At 37.6% G+C, this 22,825-nt stretch overlaps 1 protein-coding gene across 5 annotated transcripts in view; it reads left to right on the top strand.

Annotated features, from left to right (window-relative positions):
• Positions 1-22,825, top strand: part of Slc4a4 (solute carrier family 4 member 4) — a 476,303-nt gene that overhangs the window by 307,834 nt on the left and 145,644 nt on the right. For all 5 annotated transcript variants that reach the window (XM_008829281.3, XM_029561709.1, XM_029561710.1 and 2 more), the window contains one exon: positions 12,026-12,102. In XM_008829281.3, coding sequence (XP_008827503.1) covers positions 12,026-12,102 — 77 coding nt within the window. The remainder of the gene's footprint in view (positions 1-12,025; positions 12,103-22,825) is intronic.

Here is a 22,825-nt window from a genome sequence, read left to right as displayed (position 1 = left end):
GCATGACACAGATGCACTTGCATACATGCAGGCAGTACACTCATACCCATAAAATAAAAATAATAAAGTATTTCAAAAAACAAAATAAGAATAGGAGGTAGGAATTGGCTAGGCAGTTAGGGTAAAAAGACCCTAAAGAAATGTAGCCAGTTTCTTGGCTAAAAGTCAAAATGTCCCTGGGCCTGTTAGCAACATACTCTGTTCCAAGGCCAAAAATGTCAAAAGTATTTGGGAGCTTGTATCTAATCCTTAAAAGATTTTAGGGTTACCTCTTCAGAGCAGGGAATGTTGGAGGGGAGGGAGTGGGCATGGATTTGATCAAAACACCTTATATGCACGTATGAAATTTTCAATAAAGTTTTTGTAAAAATTAAAAAAAAACAGGCATGTTTTTATTAATTTCTTATGTAGAAAGGTTATGGAATTGAAAGTACAGAAAAGCATTCTGCCTCCTTCTTATCTTTTCTTATTTTTCTTTAGAGAAAGGTTTCACTATGTAGCCCAGGCTACCCTTGAGTTTGCAGATCTCTCTTAGCTTTCCAGGAGATACATTTATAGGCACATGTCATGCCTGGCTTCAGACACAATCCTAATGAAGAATAAAGTCCTGATTTATCTTCCCACTTCCCAGACCTGCCTTTGTAGCAACCACCCAAATGACTTCTCATTTTGTGGTTTAGTTTTTTTCATAATCACTTTCATAAGATTTTCTATTTTGGATATTGTCTTATTCTATTAAAACATCTCTGACCACAAAAGTTGTAGAGAATGTGGAGAAAGAGAAACCCTTATTCACTGCTGGTAGAAGTACAAATTAGTACAGCCATTATGGAAATTAGTTTGGAGATTCCTCAAAAAATAAAAATAGACCATATGACCCAACTATCTCACTCCTGGGTGTATACCCAGAGAAATTCATATCTTTCTACAGAGATATTTGTACTCCAGAGTTTATTGCTGCTCTATTTACTGTAACAAGGAAATGGGACCAACTTAGTTGTTCATCAGTGGATGAATGGATAATGAAAATCTGGAATATATAAAAAATGAAATATCCTGATTTAGAGAAAATGAAATAAAAAATTACAGCAAAATTGAGGAACCTAGAATGTATGATATTAAATGAGGTCACTCAATGTCAGAAACAGAAAAACTACATTTTCCCTCATGTGCAGATCCTAGCCTATAATGTACACATATACATATGTAAATAAATGCACATGTGTTTATAATATTTACAATTGGGAACAAGAAAGGTAATTTGAAAGGAAAAGGACCATAGTTTTTGTCTTTTTTTCATGGTGAATGTGTATGTTAAACTTTCTATGAATTAAACTAGCTGGAATCATTTCTGTTTTCTACAATAAGTATTGTCCCTTTGTCATAGTGGTTGTGAGAGTTGGGATACAATTTTGATTCCCCCGGCCAGTAGTACAGTGGGAACTGGGCATGATTGGACACTGCTTTGTTGAGTATGTTGAATGAGTTAATACCATTATTATTAGTAGTACTTTTTATTTTGCTATAAATTTTCAAATAAAATTAATATCTCATTTGTAGGCTTCTTTTTTCCAAATAAGTTTTTCTTCTTCTTGGTCCTGATACAAATGACACTTGTAATTTTGTGTAAAAAGGTTGTGCTTCCAGTCTTTATACAGCCTGATTGACAGCCTGCTTTGACTTCTTTTCAGGGGCATCAGCATCCACATCTTCCTTTAGCCCTGTCTTTGATGCTGAGGTTACCAGTCTCTGTCATTACTGCTTTTTACTTTTTATCATCGACATTAATCAGATTGAACTTCTGTTCTTCTTATTGAATTCCATGCTTTCTCTCTCAGTTGAATCTAAGGCCAAGGAGCCCTATAAAGAATTTATGTTGTGACTACATTAAATCACTTCACTCTAAAACTATGATGATCTATAGGACTTTTTGTGAATATTTCCTTTAAACTGCAGCTTTAAATTGAATTCAAAAACTATTTTATTCTTTATTGTGTGTGTGTGTGTGCATGTGAGTGTGTGGGGGGAGGTGAGTGTGCCATAGTGTGCATGTGGAGGTCAGAGGATAACTCTGTTTAGTCAGTTCTCTCCTTCTACCTTTACATGGGCTCTCAGGATATGACTCAGGTCACCAGGCTTGCATAGCAAGTACCTTTACAACTGAGCCATCTCTTTGGCCTTTAAATTGAATTTTAAAAATCGATTACTATATTCTCAAGGTCTTCCATTATCTCAGTGATAGCGTAGGATGCTTTGGTATCATCTGTTGTCAGGTTGGTCCCTTCTTGTTGGCTCCAGTTTCTCACCTTTCTTACTCCATAGAAGACAGCTGCTGTGCAGTAAGTAATTTACTTCCCTTGCTTTCCTGAGTGGGGATATTATGTCCTCTTTCCTTAGTTTATGCCTTCATACAAAAATTATACTGTCAGGAAAGTTTGTGTGAAAGGATATGTTAAAACATTAACATTTTTAGAATATTTTTTAAATATGTGTATGAGTGTATTGCTTACATGTATGTGAATGGTTAACCCTAAATTTCCTTTATTTTTTTTCCCAATTGACTAATGGTTGGGAATAGTATAGAATTCTTTTGAGAGCCTGATTCTGTTTATATATGAAACACAAATTTTCTTCTACATAAGAAAATTACACATGCTAATTCTAGACAGAAAATTTGAGGATATTCTCTTCATTTTTGGTGTTCTGAAGTTTTTCAGTGATTTCCCTGGAGGCCCTTGTGATCTGAAGAAGCAGGTCCTTTAGCTCCAGGATGTTCTCTCTAATTGTCTTTCCTTCTTTATCCTCGGTCTGGCTTAATAGCATTTCTGATAACCGGATAGTGACCTTGCCAACTTCATCCTCGGTGTCTCAGATCTTTTCTTTCATATGGCTCCCTCTCCCCCTACTTTTTGGAAATTTTTTTGTTTTCTAACTCATGTTGATGATTTGTTTCATGTAATTATCTCTCATTTCATGAGAGATGTTTCATGTAATTATTTGTTCCAAAACCTTTTCCTTGTTCTGTTTCTTGTATTATAGATATATAATTACTGCTCTTGTATTATAGATATATCTTCTCAAATCTCTCTGTAAACTAATAAGAATTTTTATTTTAAAGTTTGGGATGATGGTATATGCCTTTAATCTCAGCACTCGAGAGGCAGATCTCTGAGTTTGAGACCAGACCGGCCTACATAGTGAGTTCCAGGCCAGCCAGGGCTATATAATGAGACCCTAACTCAAAAAAAGTTTTTAAAAATGTGTTATATTTCTTTTTGTCAATTTTTGTTTGTTTTTCCTTTACCATGTATATTTGGGTTTGGGACTTAAATTTTTGAAAGTTCTCAGTCCCCCTGCCCCTTTTTAATACTGACCTTGAATTCACTGTGTAGCCAAGGATGGCTTTGCAGTTCAGAAAGGTTTACTGAGGTACAAAAACACACCTGCACTATTAGCAAAAGCTTGCCAGTATAAATGCTTTGACTATTGCTGGGTCTTCTGCCCACTGGTGTGGGGTTTTCCACTAATCCTTCATCTTGCATCTAGCTTTTGTGATGCTCTACTTCGAGCATCTAGTTGACACTTTTTCAGAGATTTGCAGGAAGTCATTTCATGACTGTGCCCCTCTGCACGTATCTGACGCTGCCATTTCCACGCAGCACGGATGGTGTCAGGTTAGCAGTCAGCTGCTTTTCCTCTTGGAAAGTTTTTTTTTTTTTTAAAGTTTATGTTTTAAAATTTTTAAAAATTTAATAACCACATGATTAGAAGAAGCATTTCATTACAGCTTTAACATATTCAGTTCCAAAGCACAGAGCAAAGATACATCTCTTTCAAAAGTGGCTATAAAATTTTTACGGTTGAATTAATACAATTATACAATATTGAACTCAGTATAAACCCTGTAAGATATAAAACTGAATGAGTTTTAACCCTTTAAAGAAGATAAAAGACATATTTTAAAATATGCTCTTTCCTACATTTTTAATAATGCTACTAACACATGTTTGCACATGTGTCTTTAATCTCTATGTATCAGACTATTACTAGTCATAGTTGGTTACACTCAGATTCTTAGTACCTGAGTATTGGTACACATCAGGTAGATTTCACTACTAATGTTTATCACCTCTACTATGTAACATGAAGTAAATTAAATTTTTTTTAAATAACTATATGATTAGAAGAAGGATTTCATTACAGCTTTAACATATTCAGTAACACACTCCAGAACAAGAATACATCTCTTTCACAAGTCGCTATAAGTTTCTAGGTTCACAGTTGAATTAATACAGTTATACAATATTGAACTCAGTATAAGCCCTGTAAGACATAAAATTGAATGAGTTTTTAATGGAAAGTTTTTGAAGTCTCTTGTCTGTGTCAGTCTTTTCCTGGTTCTTTTCATTGATGTGGCCTTAAGTACATTTTTCAGTTTTGTTTTTGTTTTGAGTCAGGGTCTCCCTGGAGTCTGTGCTGAACCTGAAATCCACTATGTATATCAGGTTGACCTCAGTCTCACAGAGCTCCACCAGCCCCTTCCCCCTCAGTACTGGCATTAAAGTCTTGCACAACCAGGCCTGGCTAGTCTTTTTATTTTAATTTTTTTAATCTATAATGAGTGAAAAGAAACCCATCCATTTAAGACATGTGCTAAGTTTGCCATTTTTGAATTGGTAGCTTTCTTAAACATTTAATCTTAGATACATCTCTAAATCGAAGAATTCCTCTGTTAACTTCAGTGATGAAATTTTATTCTTTCTTGGATCTGGTGTCTATATAGATGTCAGAGACTAGGCTACACTCAGGAAAGTATGTACTGGCACAGTCCTGTCCTTGGAATGGCAAGTGCGGGGGCCTGCTGAAGCTTTTCTCCACCTGGGCTTAGGGGAATTTAATGGAAATCACTTTGGGTCAGTGCCTGTTTGGAGGAAGACAGTGAGATGTGTTCATCACCTTCTTGTATTCCGCCTTTCACTAGCTACCACAGGCTAGGTGCAGCCTTTTATTATTAAATTTTTTTTTAAAAAATAATTTATTTTTTAAATTTTATGTGTGAGTGTATTGCCTATATGTGTGTGTAAGTGCATCCATGCTGTGCTTTGCTTGTGGGGGCTCAGAAAAGGATGTCAGATCCCCTGGAACTAGAGTTATGGACAGTTGTTAGCCACCATCTGGGTTTTGGGAACTGAACCCTGGCTTCTCTGCAAGAATAGCCAGTATTCTTAACCACTGAACCATCTCTCCAGCCACAGTTCTGTCTATTTTTGTGAGATATGAAGATAATAATAATTATGACTGCATCTACCTCTATTTTTGGATGGACTCTTTTTTTGTTCATTGTTTTTGCATTATGTGTGCACATGGTTGTGCCTATGTGTGTATGCATGCTCATGCAAATGTATATGCATGTGAGACAGAGTATTACAGTCACAAATACTGTGATCACAAGGACTACAGATTCCTTAAAAGTATTTTATGGTGACTTTCCTAATTAGTAAATCGTCAACTTTTATGTTTCTGAATACTTCCTCACCTGACTAGTGATTTTTATGAGAGAGAGAAAATGAAATAATTTTTAAAAATTTAGCTTCTTTAGCTACAATAAAATTGAACATCTACATTATCATTATCAGGATGGAGTAATCATGAATTAGCATTTTGCTTTTTCTGGTTGTCTATTTGACATTTGGGAAAAGCTCCGAGTAGTTAGGAAATTAAGAGCCAGTTTAGAACAGGGTGAGGGAATTGAGGTTGAAGAGCTTGTGCAAAGAGGTTGAGTAGCAGAGGTCTCGGAGAGGAGAGAGCGGTCTACTAAAGGAGAGAACCGGATTTGACCAGACTCTGGAGGCAGGTGTTGCCTCATTAGCTGACCACGGCATACATCCAACTCTCCATAAAGGGCATCTTCTCCACTTTTTGTCCCCTACATTAAGAATTGTTCAACTTTTGGGTGAACTTCACTTATACTTTGATAGTTGTCTAAGTCTTTTGAAATCTTCTTCAATTTGCTACGTTTTCCACATCAGTCACATGCTTTGAATTATTTTAGTTTCCCTGGTTTTTCTTGGCCCTGAGGTTCTCTTTTCTTTTAGCTGAGCTCCTAGAACCTGTCTTTTTTTTCCCGCATTTCCACCTCTTGGATGTTCCTTTGTAGAAGGTTTCTCCTCCCCACTGTATTGCTTCTGACTTCTGTTGCACTGCTGGCTGAAAGACATGGGCCAGCTTGGCCTTATCTTTCTGTCCTGTTGCTTGTGGGCCAGTTACAAACTATTCTTCCTGATTTACATTCAGGCTTTCCAAGGCTAAAGACTCCTGAGAGGCCACATCTCCCTCCATAAGAAATGAATTTTGCACAATTACATTCATACTAGTTTACAAAGGTCAAACTACCCACTTGTATTATTTTTTAAAAAAATTTAGGAAGTGCCAATAATGCTAAGAGCTGAAACTAGACCTTTGAGCAAGTTAACCCTTGGCTCTGGGTCCTTAGAGTTTGTGTTAAATCACAAACAAACAACAAAACAATTGAAAATGAAGTGAGCAAAAATATCCCAAGATATCCAAATTCATCAGAGCTATGAATGACTGGCGATATTTTTCATTTTCTTTAGGTTAATAGTTACATATTAAGTATCTTTGTATTCTATTTAAGGGATGGGGTGTGGGAATGGATTTGAGGGCTTAGAAACATTCCTGGTCTTCTTAAAACATATTTTGTTGAGATTATCTTTTTTTATAGTTGTGTTTTTAATTGATTTTTGGTGATTTTCATACAATATAGTTTGATAGTATTTAGATCCCCCTCCCTATCATCTGTTGATAACTTGTTGCTATAGAAAACAAAGCCATTCCTTCTAGACTTTCTCAGTCACATTCATTATAATTATAGTGATTTATCCTTCCTCAGCTATTCATTATATTCCTGGTTTTGGTAGTTGAAATGAGAAGAAATGCCATTGGAGTAACTTTAAGTGTAGAAAACTGATAATGGAGAATTGGTTGGGTGTACATTGTGGAATTTTACACATTTGTCTTTGAATTAGAACATTCAGTAACACGGTATTATTCTTTCATAATTATATTGCTATTGTTTTCATATCCTTTCTGCTTTGTCATAGAGCTGTGGTTTGGTGCTACTGTTTAGTCACAGTAACAGAGTAGTTGAGTGTTCAACATTTTTCTTCCTCTTTACAAAATTAAAGAGTAGTAGACTCTATCTTTGGGAGCAGCTAAGTTGGAAAGTAAAATGTATATCTCTTACAAACCATTAGCAATGTTATTCTACACAGTCTTGGCATGAAACGACATTTATTATCATTGTGTATTACATTTTCTCCTCATTAGACAGGATGAAGTTTATGTATTCATTTATATAAATTACATATATAGAGAAGTTTTATTTATAGAAGAGATGGGATTCATATTGAGGTCTAAGTTTAACTTATGGTTTTACCATTTGCTGTGTGACTATGACTTTAACCTCCTTGAAGTTCATTTGTTTGTTTTATAGTGGTAATAATAATATTAACTTCACATTGTTGATCTGAAGACTAGGGTGCGTAGTACCTACTACTCAGGAAGATTAGCAGCATTAATCTTGGGTGTAGACACCTCGTAGTATGTTTGCTAGGTCAACAAACAGGGAGGGTGGAACATCAATGGATCAGTGAGGGTACAGAGCACACTAACATGCTGTGCTAAGTAGATACCCATACTGGTGACAAAATACATAAGAGAAGCAATATAAAAGGACAAGAGCATTATTTGGGCCCACTTGGCTCTTGAGTTTGGGTCAATGTTTGTACAGTATATCATAGTGAGAACTTACAGCAGAGAAGGTCTATTTGCATCACGGCTGAAGGGAAGGAAATGAGACACAAAGGAAGGAACCTCATGCTTATATCCCTTCAAGGGTTCATTTCCAAAGACCTAATTTCCTTTTATTAGCAACCTCCATATCCCTAAAGGTATCACCACTTCACAATCATGCCACAGGCTGGGTACCTACGGTAGCACACAAAATATTTTAAAACCATTTTTCTGTGGCTGCACGCTATGTAAATCAGTTTCATAACTCTACATTTCCTCTCACATGATTACCTTGATTCTCTTACATTTCTATTATAATATGTAAGTTACCTTAGTTTTTTAAAAAAAAATTATTTATTTGCAATACTAGATATTGAATCTGGGAAAACACTGTACCACTGAGCTATAGCCTCAACCTTCTGTTTGTTTATGTTTTTTGAGACAGATAAAAAAATTGAAGTGGCTGGCCTTAAACTTGGAATTCTCCTGTCTCAGCCTCCTGAGTGGTATGCTCCTCAGCCAAGGGTGCTAAGTTGTTTTCCATATTGAAATTGTTATTTGGTTGCTCACCAGAATAAAGAATCCAGCATGATACATAAACTGTGAAATCTTTGTTTTAGCTTGTTCCTCTGTTCTTTATTAGCTTATTATGAAGTATGAGGTGAGGTGGGAGTCAATGTATCATTGTATTACATATGTATTTGCCTTCTATATACACATTTAAATATCATTTTTCTATGCTGTAACATTTCCTTACCTCTTTTTATTGTATCTAATAGATATAATTGCAAAGGGCTTTATGAATTGCTACATGTATGCTAAAGAATAACAATGATTTTCAAAGAGTACAGAATATAATTAATTTTTATAGATACAGTATGTACCTGCCAAATGGGTACTTTGAAAATGAAATTGCTTTAGACTGTGTGAAACTGCTTGAAATGTGATTCTCCAGAGCTTTCTTTTCCTTATGGCCAAAAAACAGGGATATGGAAATTAATTATGACTATGCATTCAAGACTGGCTTTTCTCTTTTTAAAAAATCACAGTCTAAAAGCAAAGTTTCTTGGGGCCAAGAACAATCTTAACACACTTGAATGCCCTGGATTTTAGCTGAAAAGGGACTCAGAACAGAAGCTTTGAGTAAGTTGCCACCTGCCTGGAAAGGTAGCATAGTTTACGGTGCCCTTCTACTTCACCTGCTTGTTCACGGATACAGTTTTCTGTAGCTTTCTTAACTCAGTATTTCAGTATAATGAATTTCTATTACAGGCCCAAACTTGAAATATAGAACCAATTTAGTCTGACAACAAACCCTATGGCATATTTGTTGCAAAGTATACACAATAGTACGTTGTTAGGGGCCTGTCATGTGACAGCTTCCTGGGTTTGCAAAAATCCACACATACTTTTCTGATTCCCACATATAATCTGGTTTGTAATCTTTTTTGGCTCTTGTTCTATCTTCTTTGATTTGGGTAATATGTTTCTGGGAGAGGCTGGTCAAAGAGGGTTTCTAAAAGCAGTTATTTACTTAATTGGTTGTATAGGTGAGGAATCAGGGCAAACCAAATATTATTCTTTTTGTGTGTTTATGTAGTGAGCTTGTTAATTTAATGATTTGCTTGAGATAGGACAGGTTATAGCAGAGGCTTACAGCAGGGCAGATGACTAGAGTGATCTGGCTTCTCCAGCTTGCATGTGGTACTGTCAACTCTGATTCCCAGCAGCACACTGCCAGTTAAGATGACTGTCCACTTTGGGTGGTGGTTCTCAATGTATATCATGCTTCAGTGCTACTTGGAACATTTGTTAAGACCTCTGTTTCTAAACTCCCATGCCTAGACTTCGATTGGAGCCACTGTGGGGTGAGCCTCAGGATTCTGTATTTCTGTGAAGAGTACCTTAATGATGTGGATATTGTTGGTTCAGGGTCCCCACTTACCACAGAGTCAGAGTACTGGGAAGTGTTTGGTTTTCTCTGGTTCAGTGTTAGGGAGTGAGGGAGGGATATTTGACAGGAAGGGAGATGGGAATGCCAAACAATACCAATCATTTTGTCTACTGTCCTGGATTTGTTGGCTTATTAGCTCTTATAATATATAGCATAAAACTGAGCGTTAGGATTAGTTGTTTTTTTACTAGGAAGTTGATAAAGTTTAGGAGGAGCAATGGATTTGAGTGCTAATATCAGCCTTCTTTTTCTCCTGTTCCCTACATCCTCCTTCAGCCTGTCCCTTCCTCACTACCCATAAAGAAAAACAACAGATTAGCCACAGGATGGCTGTCTTTCAGAAAGGAGAATGATGAGACAGAGTATGATTTCTTGGCAAGGTTGTTACATCAATCAAGTTTACTATAATAAAACCCCCTTCTTTTAACTTTTAACTATGCAGAGTTTGCAGCAACAAGGACAGTGATTGAGTTGAAATATACTTTACAGTATTTGTAAAGAATTTCCAAAGCAAACCAGTGCATTTAGACTGTTGCCTAAAAAATTTATTTTTCAAACTATTTCAGTGCTACCACTTGCAAGCAATGAATTAAATAATTAGAAATCCATCTGATGTGTTTATCAACACAGTGTTTAACTTGAGCATGTGATTAGGACTGCTAAGCCTTCATTGCTTAGGAATATATAATTCATATCTTTTTCAAGAGTAACTTTCACCCAGTTAGTCCAAATAACTTCTTTTTTTTTTTAACAAAAACTACAAAATTAAACCAAAAATTCATCATTTTCCATTAGTTTCCCTCTTGGCATTATCTGGGAACATGATGTTTGTATCTGGTGCCTTTTCTATTGAGTGAATACTAGAACTTCAGCATGCAATTCAAATGTTGCCTTCAACAGGCTCTTTTGATTTCGCTTCTGAAACACTTTGTCAGAAGTTACTTTCTTTTAAATAATGCCCTGTGCTCAAATTTTCCTAGAATAAAACATCCTGCTGGGTAAAGAGTTTAAGAGATCTGGGCCATGCTTACTCAATGAAATGCAGTGGAGTGGAAAACAGTGTCTTCCCAGCTCAGGAACATGAGGGCTTTCTTTATCTAGTGGTTCAAGGAGATTATATTATGTAAAGAGCTGTTGTTACATAGACATTAACTTATTAGAAATAGATTTTAGTCTTTCATAAGTTTACGTGTTGGAGTTTCTATCTGAAGAAATCCATATCTGAAGTCTAAAGAATTATTTCAAACCAAAGAGGAGCTGTGCTTGAACTTCGGTGCTTCTTTTCAACCCTTGTCCTCTTGCTGTGAAGACTTGCCTGAGTCAGATCATTGAGGATTAATAATGAATGCATTACTCAATACCCTGCAGGGCCTGGGTCAAATGCCCTGGCTTTGAAAAGTTAGTCTTTTGCTTAGTAAACCTTGAAATTTCAGGTCCACTTGCAAAATGGAAGTTCAGTATTTTGTTGATTAACATGGTCTCTCTGCACACAGCCTGTGACTCTTCTGGGTGTGCTTTCTATTTTTCTAACAGTGTCTGAAATAACTAGATGGATCACCAGCAAAGTTGACCTCTAGCTGCTGAAATGCCAGGAAGCACGGTGCCCATGTCATAGGCCTAGTGAATTTCATCCTTCCACTTGAAGGAGAAGTTTGGCATGTGAAGAGTGGAGAAGGAATGTTTATTTTAGTCTGGCAGGTGGAAGTGTGCAGTGGTCAGGAAGCCTGTGACAGTTCCACTTTGAGGCAAAGATTCAGTTTCTAGATCAGTTACTCCTAAATGGAGCTATTCATGATTAAAGTGTATATCCCGGGAAGAGAGGGCAGATAGCCTTTCTGGGTGACCAAGGAAAGTGATTTTCTAGGAAGGGTTGCCAAGGCCCAGGGGAGAAGGAGTCCAGCTCTGCTGGTGATGTGGAAGGAGCTTTGTCAAAGCCAGTAGACTACATGTGTATAAAAGGCAGCATGAGAACTGATTCACAAGAGGAGCAATTGATTGTTATATTTACTGTCTTCATACATTTTTACAGTTTAACTTATCTTGAAATATAACCAGGCAATAAGACTTAAAGTATTGGGGGTTTTACATATTTTCCACTTAGCTGTATTTGCGCTCTAGCCTGGACTCTGGAAATATCTTCAGGAGCACCCAGTGTGATTAAAAGCCTCATTATCATTCTCATCACCACCTACTAAAAAGCAACCAAAGTCTGTGCTTTGAAAAGAAGTCTCTAACTAGAGTTTACCTGTGTTTTTCCAGGTAGCCCAGCCATGACTCATAGGAATCTGACATCCTCCAGTCTAAATGATATTTCTGATAAACCGGAGAAGGACCAGGTAAGCAGGAACCTTGCCTCTTTGAAAATTAAGACTGACCATGTATCTAATACATTCTGGGATGGATTAGAGATGGTGCTTGTCTCCACTCAAATGGACCATTATGTACAAATTGGAGCTTGCATGTCCTGTAAGGAAGGAAGCAGGATGTGTGTGTGTGGGGGAGGGGTTGTCAGATGAGAAGCAGTTAAATCTTGGCCGCACAGTTTGTGATGTGCTCACCTGGGCTACTTTAGCCTTGGGGCTATAGTTGGCTCAGCTTGAAGATATTAATAACCTCTGCCTTCAGTTTGTTACAGGGATTAAATGGGACAGCTTATCAAAATGAGTTTTGATACATTATAAAAGGCTATGAGCTGCTGATAATTGTTCATTTGTGGGCAGATACACCAGGCGAAGGTAATAGCGCTAGCTGTCTCACTAGCTATAGATTTGTATAAGGAAACAGTAGTAAGTGCCAGTTTGTAGTGAAGACAAGTGAGATTTTGAGTCTTTGCTTTTTTTTTTCTTTTTGAAAAGAATGTTGCATAAACTGGGTCATTTTCTCAGTTGGCTGAATAGATTATATTTCAAGAACACAGTATATTGATATTTGTTAAAGGATATTTCCTGATGAAAAACTCAAGGCCAGTTTGTAATGCACTTGATGTGCAAGCAAGAAGACTTGAGTCCTATCCCCAACACCCTAATGAAAAAACAAAAACAAACAGGTTCTGCAGAGCACACACAGAGCAGTGAGGAGGTGGACGGGGAGAATCCCAGAGCTTGCTGGCCAGCGGGTCTAGCCAAATTTTCAAGCTTCAAGTTCAGTGAGAGACCACCCTGCCTCAGAGAAATAAGGTGAAGAACAATTGAAGAAGACATTCAGTCTGGTCTACGCACACACACACGCACACGCACACATGCACACACATATACACATGTGCATCCACTCCCCACAAATACACAGCTTTCCTCTTTGTTAAATGCAAACAATAATACTTTACTTTTTACCTCAGAAAGTCAAGGATCTGATTTTTGTTCTTATGACTTATATTTGTGTCCTCTGATAGAAGAGCGTGATTCTCGTTCTTTCATGCTTGACATGCTAATTGCACATCGTTCCTGTGACCTTATTCTTTCTTTCTCATTTTTAAATAGGTGGCTTTGACAATTTTTTTTCACACTTTGCTATTTTTATCCTAAAAAAAGTAATATTTATGCCAGTGTTCTTTTTTAACTGGCAGTACTTGTAGTAATGACAGCAGTTTATAGGTCTTCGTGAATTCTAAAAAGTACAGGAGAGGTGAAATTACACCCATTCTTGTGAAATGGCTCTTGGATTCTTTCTGTCTTCTCCTCGTCAGTACCACCTTAACAGGTCTTCGTTTGCTCAACTGCCGCTTGCTAGAAAAGCTTTGGAAGTACTCTCTTGTCCCCATTTTCTCTCAGTTCAATATGGTTTTTGTATCATTACCTTCATTTTTCTGTTGTGGATTAGAAACTTACATGGGCTTCCTATCAAGTTGTTTGACTTTTCCCCTATAATTTTTAAGGTCCCATCAAGTCTGGTGTTATCTCTTCATTTGTTTGTGCTCTCTGGAAGAGGACTTTTTTGATGAGGACTCATTACTGTCCTCAGCTTTACCTTGACATCCCCTCTTGACTCATTGAGCTGCTTCTCCTTCAATGTGCCTCCTTCAAACACTGATGTGCTTAGTTCATTCACCTTCATTAGGACACCTCTGGGCATGACCAGGGAGCGGAGCACTTACATGTAAATATGTTGGTAGGTACATACCTGTAGCAGAAGGAGGAGAACTTGGACCATTAGAATTTCCTTCCAAGCCATTTTGCTCGCTTTGGCTCCATTCAACTCTTACTAAACAATGCTAATTATCATGTCCTCTGCCAGGGTCCTGAAGTGTTGGATAAGGAGTGGTGGTTAGGATTCGACTTCTCTGATTGATATACTTTTGAATACGTCTTCTTTTATTAGGAACAGCCCTCCTCTAGCCAGGAATTTGTGAACAGGCAGCTGGTAAAGCTGGCTAAGAGAAATTTCTTATTTTGTTGGGTCTCTTCAGATCTGGGCATATGTAGAGGAAGTTTCATGGTTTACAATGCAAATGACATAAAATTTTGCTTTAGGGATCAGAAGAAATATGTTGAAATATCATGGGCTTTGGTTGTTGATTTTGCTATAAGATGTGTGTGGTTAGAGTTCTTGCCATTAGAATCTTCTTTGTCTCCCAGAAGCATCTTACAGTCACCAAGGTTGATGTTAAGATGAAGACAGAAGACTCAGCTCAGGGATTTTGTTCTTTTTATTTTCCAAGCCAGTAAATAAAAGTTGATGGATACATCATAAAAGAAATTACTCATCTAAATTTTACCTATCACAGTTAATCCAATGAGGTCTTTCTCTCAAGAAGAGGGAGAAACCCTGTTCTTTGCTTCCTATCAAGGACTTGGAAGAAGAGTTCTATAACTGACCCACAGTTTTGTCTACCATCAAAAGTAGAGGAAAATTCAGCTAATGTTTATAGCAAACTTCAAATTCAGAAGTTCTTGGAGCATTTTAGGACAAGAGAAAGAAAATGGACTTACAAATAGATGAAGATATGGTAACTACAGGTTTTATTTTATTTTTTTAAATTTGTTTTAATACCATAAACCTGGGATTTTCTTTTTTTAACCTTTTTTTCCCCTGAGGGGGGAAAATGGTTGCCAGGCTAAAATTTGTTTTGAAGAAGCTTTTATAATTAATTAGCCAATGTCCTGGAAGTGAATTTGGCAGTTAAGTCAAACTTGTCCTGTATGCTTGTCCAAGTTGGCCCCAAAAACTTCCATCCAACTGCAAGTGAAGTTCCTGATTGACTGATTATTCTGCCTGGATACAATTTGAACAGTTGTCACTGTGCCTCATAACTTCCTGGAGCTATATAACTTCCTAGCACGTAAGAGATGCGTTCAATGTTCAGAGTTAAGAAGAGGAACAGAATGGCTCTTCCTGACAGCTACCAAGTGACAAATTTGAGGGCATATTTTTGATGAGATTCTGTTTTGGGAAAACAGAAGAAACAAATCTGTGGACTGCACTTTTTCTTCCTCGCTCTGCCAAGCCCATGCACTTAGGATTTCAGTAGCGCCTGCCTGATTGAAAAATAGCTGAAAATAGTTAATAGTGGCAAAAGAGCATAGCCAAAATCGAGGTGATTCAGTGCTCTGACAGTATTCCAACTTGGATGTTGTACTTATTAAGCAGAAAGCCACCTGTGAGGGAGTAGATGAAATAATGCATCTGGAGCTCATCTAGTTGTGCATCTACATAAATAATCTGTTGTTTTGTTGTATGGAATGCCCTTTTGCATTATCCAGTTATTTTCCCCAACTACCTTTTATTTGCTTCCTGTCTTTCTTTGTTCCTTTTCTGTCCTTTGAAAAATGGATATACGAGAGGTATGCAAATTCATGGATTTAATTCCAGATTCCATGTGAATATAGAAGCAGGTGAGAGTTGATAAGTCGGGTGATTGCTCTTTTCCTTACCAGGGATCAAGTCTAGGGCTTCATGAATATTCTTCAAGTCCTCAACCACTGAACTACATCTCCAGCCCTAAGAAAGCTATTCTAACCATTTTACTCGTTGGGGTAAACTCTCACAGAAGTACTGTGTTATGCTTAGCAGTACAATAACTTTGAAGAGGGCTGACTCTTACAAGATTATCAATAATGCAGTTATTATTTCACACTCAACGTTAGGTGCAACTGTAGCCTATAGAGTGCAGTGTATGTTGTAGAGGTAGAAGCACCTTGCAGATCCTCAAGGATACCTGTAAGGCTTACATGACTTGTATCTTCTTATCTGATTCATTGTTTAAGCTTACCAGATAATTTATTTCATAGATCTCCTAGTGAAATTTGGCCTACAATTAATTTTTAAAGTGTATTATGATCATTTCAAGCAGCATCTGCTGTCTATTATCTTTAAATATGCTTGAATGCCATAATTTTTATTTTTGAAGTCTTGATTATTTACAGAAATAAATCTGTAGTTAAATATTTTGTCAGAGTTAAGAGGATAAAACCATTATCCATGTATAAATTTGAAATTTCTAACCTTGACTGCTGTAAGATGAAATCTTGAAGGAAACAGTCAGTGATTGACTGACTGCTAATCCTTTTCTTGTATATACACAATACAGAATCAACTCAGCCTAGTTCAGGTGGGGTGACATTTCATGGCTTCCAAGCTGAAGTTCCATCCCAGGGTCCTTGTATAGGTTCCTTTAGCATTAATGGGTATTTCATATTCACAGATGGAAAGGGATCATCCCTCTGAGAGTCACACTGGCCAAGAAAGGCTCATATTTTCTGAGGTTATAAACTTGTCTCTCACCTGTTCTTGAGGACCATTATAACACCCTTATGTCAGCATAACTCCAAACAGAATTACATTTGTGAAAACCTGAGAACAAAGGCGTGCTGTCAGTCCTTAGTCACTACAGTTAGGGTAACAGCCATGAGCTTCCCCCTGGTTCGATGGCCACAGGTTTCCATCAACTGTGTGCTTTTGAAGGGAACTTGGATGGCTACGTAATGCTTATCCTCAGGCCCCTTTCGAATAGGATCAGCTTGCACTTAGACTGTGCAATTAATAGTGCTGAAGTCTGCCATCACCCTTTTTCTTTCCACTAGAAATTTTATTTACTGTCACTTATTTTATGTGTACTAGTGTATTGCCTGCATGTATGTGAGTACACCCATGTCGTGCAGTGCCACGGAGGTCAGAAGAGGGCTTCTGATTCCCCTGGAACTGGAGTTAAGGATGGTTCACAGCCGCCATGTGGGTGCTGGAAATCGAACCTGGGTCCTCTGCAAGAGCATTCAGTGCTTTTAACTGCTGAGCCATCTCTCCAGCCCCTCTCCAAGGTTTTGAATGCTTTCAGAACTGGTGGTGGTTCGTGGTAAAGAACTGATGTTAATACTGATTTCAAGTATTAAAAAACTATTGTGATTTGAATGCATTTGCTCATTCAGAAATTACATTGTGTGGTTCCAAAAGTGAGCAATATTTTTTGACTCATGGAGCTTCCAAATTTTGGGCAGGAGAGAGATAATAAACATCAAAACAAAGTAAACAAATAAGGTATTTTCATACAGCAGTAAGTACTATCCTCACAATAAAACAGGGTGCTATGCAGAGGCAGGAGGAGGGTTAGTTGCAGAGAAAGACAATTTGGAGGAAAAGTTTTCTAGCCTGTGTGAAAAGTGAGTTTAAATGCCTTGAGGCAGGGATGAATATGATTTATTTAAAAACAGAAAAACAGAGGAAAGAAACTCAGAGTGGCCGAAGCAAAGATAGCAGGTGTGCAGTGGTGAATGAGGTCAGGAACACAGTCGGGGGGACCTTTTTACTTTATTATAAGTACAGCGAGACACTATTTTTGGCTCTTTACCTGGAGCGTTGCGTGTTCTGATTTACATTTTTAAACGATCACTGGGGATACTCTATGATGGCATAGAGGAATTTGCCAATGTTTTGGATCACCTGGTGATGTTCCTATATTAAGTATTTGCATGAGGGCCTCCATATATTAAACTGAAAGCACAAAAACCTAACAGAGACAGTTTCTTAATGTATTAGCTATAAATATGAAGGTGTTATTAGTGTGAAAAGAAGTTCTGTGCCACAGAATTATTGTAGGGGGGAAAAGATATTTTCCTAGTTAAAATATTTTCCATGTACTGTTAATTATATTAGGCAATCATTTCACATTAATGAAAATACTTAAGTATTCTAATGTACTGTAAGCAGGCATAGGTGTACTATGAGAAAGGGATGAGAGGTTTTGAATAATTATCTCCATGCTGGCAGTCCTGTCCATGTTGCTGTGGCTGACATCAGGCATGCCACCTTGGTAATACATGGCTAATGCAGTCTACACTGGAGGCCTTGCTGAGGGGTGTACAAGCAGCAGAGTCATTAGCATTATGAATTTGAAAGGAACATTGGGATGTGTGGGAAAAGAGTAGAGCAATCATGAGGGGTTGCGTGTCACATTCTTTCATTTTTCACCTTGTATATGTGTGTGTAGTATAGGTACACATTTGTGCGGGTGAGTGCACATGTGTGTGCTGGTGTGGGCACGCATTTGGAAGCCAGAGGTCCATGTCAGATGTCTTACTCAATTGTTATCCATCTTATCTTTAATTTTAATTTTAATATTTTTTATTTTATGTGTATGATGTATTGCCTGGATGAATGTAAGTGTACCTGTGTCATACAATGCCCACAGAGGTCAGAAGAGGACATTGGATTCCCTGAAAGTGGAGTTATGGACCGTTGTTCACCACCATGCGGGTGCTGGGAACCGAACAGCCAGTGTTCTTAACCCCTGAGCTATCTCTCCAGCCCCTCTCCCTTATTTTTTGAGACAGAATTTCTCATTGAACCTGGAGTTCATTGACTCACTAAACTGACTGGTTAATGAACTCCAGGGATCTGCCTGCCTCTGCTACCCAGTGTTGGTATTATAAATATATGCTGCCCCACCCAACTTTTACATGGATGTTGGGGGTCCAAACTCAGGTCCACATGGTTGGGGGCTGAGCAATTTACTGACTAAGCATCTCCTCAGCCCCCATACCACATTCTTATCTGAACCTAAACTCATTATATGAATGCCCAGGAGCATTGCATGCCTGCATTCTACATTTAACAAAAGGCTTTGTTTTATTGCATATCTTAAGTAATGAACTGTCATGCGATGGTACTTTTTCTTTTGGTCTTTTTAGTTTGCAGCGTTCTGTCTGTAAGCTAGTATTACTGAATACACTTAGACTGTATTGTAAAGAATAGTGGGATGCCATCTCAGTAATCATTGAGGTAGACTCACAAGTCACAAGTTACCTATATCTAAACCTCATTTAACAAAATATGAAAGTTGCAAATTGTTACAAGGCCAGCAAACAGCAATACCTACTAGGTATGGTTAAAAAATTATCTAAAGCCATGGTTATAAAGCTTTATAATAGTTATAAAAGTATAATGTAATCATCCTTTACTTGCTATAGTAATATTATTGTCTATAATACTTTTTAAAACCATAGAGTTCCTCAATTAAAAGTGTGTCAAATTGCCGTAAAATAAAGCAAGGCAAACATGAGTAAAACAAAAAGTTTTGTTCTATTTTGGCCCTTCAAAGTAACCACTATTAACAGCTGGATGTAAAGTCCTCTTGACAGTTTAGGTGAATAGCTTGATTTCTTTCCTAACTTTAAATATCATGAAACCCTTCTTATTACTTTTAAAGATTTGTATGGTACATATGAATCAAATTTTATTCAGATGATCTATTAACTGACATCAAAGCCTATAAGAAACACCCTTATTGTAATGCTCTGTATTCTTTCATGTGTATTTCTGAAGGAGGAGTTTTTTTTTCTAAGTGCAATTGCTAGGTCACCATTTATCGCCAATCTAGTTAACTTTCCAAAGGATATACCAATTATGTCCTAGATCATTAAAACACTTTTATAAGCCTCCCCTACTGCTATGGTACTATTTGCCACTCAGACTTGAATTTTCCCTTTATAATTCACTCTGCTAAAAGCTCTTAAGGACTCAGATAAAGTGAAGAGTCCCAGTACTTGCCCATCTGCTCCTCAGTTCACCTTGGGGCTTTCTTCAGAAGCTTAAAATGTAAATATTAAAGTGGGATTTATTCTCCTAGTTTAATTTGACATCCACTTTGGCCTATATCTGAGCTACAGATGTGAAAAGTACAGTGATTGTTGCCTTGGCCACCTCTGTGTTTCTGTTGCTACTGCTGAAGGTTTTACTGTTCCCAGCTCCAAGACAGCTCTTGAAGTTCTTTGGGAATTTCCTTGGCAACCTAAAAAGGCTTCCTCAAGAGCCTTCTTGGTGGTCTGCATTTGGAACAAAAAGAAAAACTGCAAGCTGAGTTGGACAAGCTTTTCCTTTGAAGCATTGTTCACACATTTGCAGTTTGGCTCAACTTCTCTTTTTTTCTTCCCCAATCAGCAAGAGAATTTTAAATAAACTGACATCTAGCCTGGTCAGCTAGGTAGTGGAAAATGCTTTTTTAGGCTCTTTAAAGGAGCACAGTCATCTGGGAGAGCTAATAGATCAGCAGATCATCCCTTACGTGGTAGAGAACCACTGCAGATTCAGCTGTTCCCCTTCCAGGGAGTCTCTGCAAAGTGGATTCTGAAGAGGACCTCACACCCAAGGGAGTTGTGCAGCTCTTCATAATGTGGATACTGTCTTAGTTTCCAGTTCACTTGCCTGCTTGAACCAGATGCTAGTTGTATTCTTTGCCAAATCCCATTATCTCATTGGTTCCTAGCAGAGCTTCCTGATTCCTCAATGTGTTACTATCACTATCAGGTTTTACTTGTAGAACTGAACTGAAGTCGATGCAATGCTTCGTTTTCTTCTGTCATCATAGTAGAAGGGAGGTGGTAATTTCTTTGATAATTGAAAGTCAATGGTGAAACATACCAGGCAGACATTTCTGCCTACTCAGTGTTCTCTGCATACACACTAAGCAGGTAAAAAGTCACTGAATGATTACATAGGCAGCCATTGCAAGCTTTGAACTTCAAAGCTGGCTGCTCTACTGATAGTTCAGTGGCTTAACCTGCTAGCATTGAGGCAATTGTCCAATTCTCAAGGCATCTGATTTAGTCTGTTCCTATGGAGGAATAATTCACAACAACTAACATAGGTAGGAAACCTCCTGACAATGATTTGGCATTGGTTCTATCAACCTTACTTTACGTATATTGGCAAACTTGAAGGCTTAAGATTAAAATTCCTAAAGTTAAATTCATTTAAGCAGTGGAGTTGCATCCTGATCTGCAGGTCTGTGTTCTTAATCAGTATAATGAATTCTGCCTGTGTGAATTAGGGTCTCTCTAGGTCTGAAACCACAGTAAAGCAGACAGGTGTCCAGTTGATAGTTTCTGGCCCCTTATTTGTCTTTGAGGCACACATCATACTGAATAGGCTAATTACAAGTATTAGTATTTTAAAAAGCCAAGAAATTCTTGAGGGTCTGAAGATAACCACTTGGATATTTCTGCTGCTATAGTGATTAAAATATGTCATCTTATACATCTGTACCTTAGGTTGGATTGATAGGGGGCAGTGAGAAGAGGCTGATATATTTGTGTATGTGTACTCACTCGTGTGCATGCACATGTGGAAGCCAGAAGGTTAAAGTGGGTGTCTTCCTCTATTGCTTTCTTCCTTATTTTTTGAGACATGGTCTCTTACTGAACCCAGAGCTCACCATTTTGACTAGATTGACTGGACCTAAAGCCCTCGGGATTTGCCTGACTGCAACTCCTCAGCACTGGAGTTACAGACATTCTCTGCCATGCTTTGTTTTTTACATGGGTGCTAGGGATCCAAACACAGGTCCTTATGCATGCAAAAAGAGCACATTACCCACTGAGACATTCCTTCCAACCCCAGGGTGATACAATTTTAAAAGGGTATGATGTGTGGTTTCAGGTGAGGTGATGCTAGTAGTATAGAGCAGAGAGAGTTCAGTGAAAGAAGGATACCAAGTGGGCCAGAACAGTCAATCAAAGACCAATGTGGGACTTGGGGAGCATCTTTCCATTTAGAAAACATAAGTAACAGAAGATAAGCACCTTAGCCAAATGAAACATTTTTCCTAACATAAAGAGTTAGGAAAGAAGTGGGAACAATAAATCAGAATACAATTATCTTAAAGTTTAACAATGCAAGTGAAGGACTTGTTTCAGTAACAAAGAAAAATATTGTAGATTTTACTATTCTTTCAAATCATGGTCCCAAACTCCCAAAATCTGATGAAATGCATCACATCCTTGTTAGGTTTTTATAGTTAGTCCTGTGTAGGTTAGATTGGCTAATCTCATCTCATCCTATTCTGGTGACATTTCCTGTCATATTCATTGTTGGTATCTTTTATTAGGATAACCATTTGTCTGCAGCATGCACTTTTGTTTATCTATCTTCTTTTCTCAGGATAATCATGTAAATGCTAACATATCAAATATACTTTTTTTTGTTTCATTTGTTAAAATCCATTTGCAAATTTTCTTGAAACTGAATGAACATAGTTGGCTGGCATAATTAAAAGAAATTGTCATTGTCTTTTTTTTTTTAATTTAAAATAAAGGCTATAGTATTTCATGGATGTATTATAAAAGTCAGTTGTCAGCAGCACACAAACATGTTCTGGGAGACATGGTATTGTCAAACTACCCAAGGATAGCACATGATCCACACACCATCGTACATATAGGTATTATAGATGTGGACTATTTCATTTGTTTGTGTGTGTGGGGGGGGGCGTGGAGATAGCGTGAAACTGGAGGGAAGAAAGATCGAGCTTAGGGAGGATTTAGCTTTGTGGGATTTACTGCTGAACCTACTAGTTCTGTAATTTATAAAGCGGTCTCATAGATTTTTCTTATAGTTTAGAGTCTAAGGACAGTATTATGGTAATGGTCCACATATGTTATCCCCCAAATCAGCAAGACCAAGTGAAAGTCAAGCCAGGCTGTGATCTAGTATGACTTGTTTCAGAAAAAAACTCCTGACCAGAGATGAAATAACCTTTCTCATTGTGTATTTCATTGTATTACTCATTTCTCATGTGAAACTTAGAGATAAAGCGTTCCCCCCACCAATATTAGCATATTTGAAAAACTGAAAAAC

Source organism: Nannospalax galili, unplaced genomic scaffold (assembly GCF_000622305.1).
Source record: "Nannospalax galili isolate Female #2095 unplaced genomic scaffold, S.galili_v1.0 scaffold50, whole genome shotgun sequence".
Lineage (NCBI taxonomy): Eukaryota > Metazoa > Chordata > Mammalia > Rodentia > Spalacidae > Nannospalax > Nannospalax galili.
Note: the sequence above shows the minus strand (reverse complement) of the source record. Positions and strands in the feature narration are given on the sequence as shown.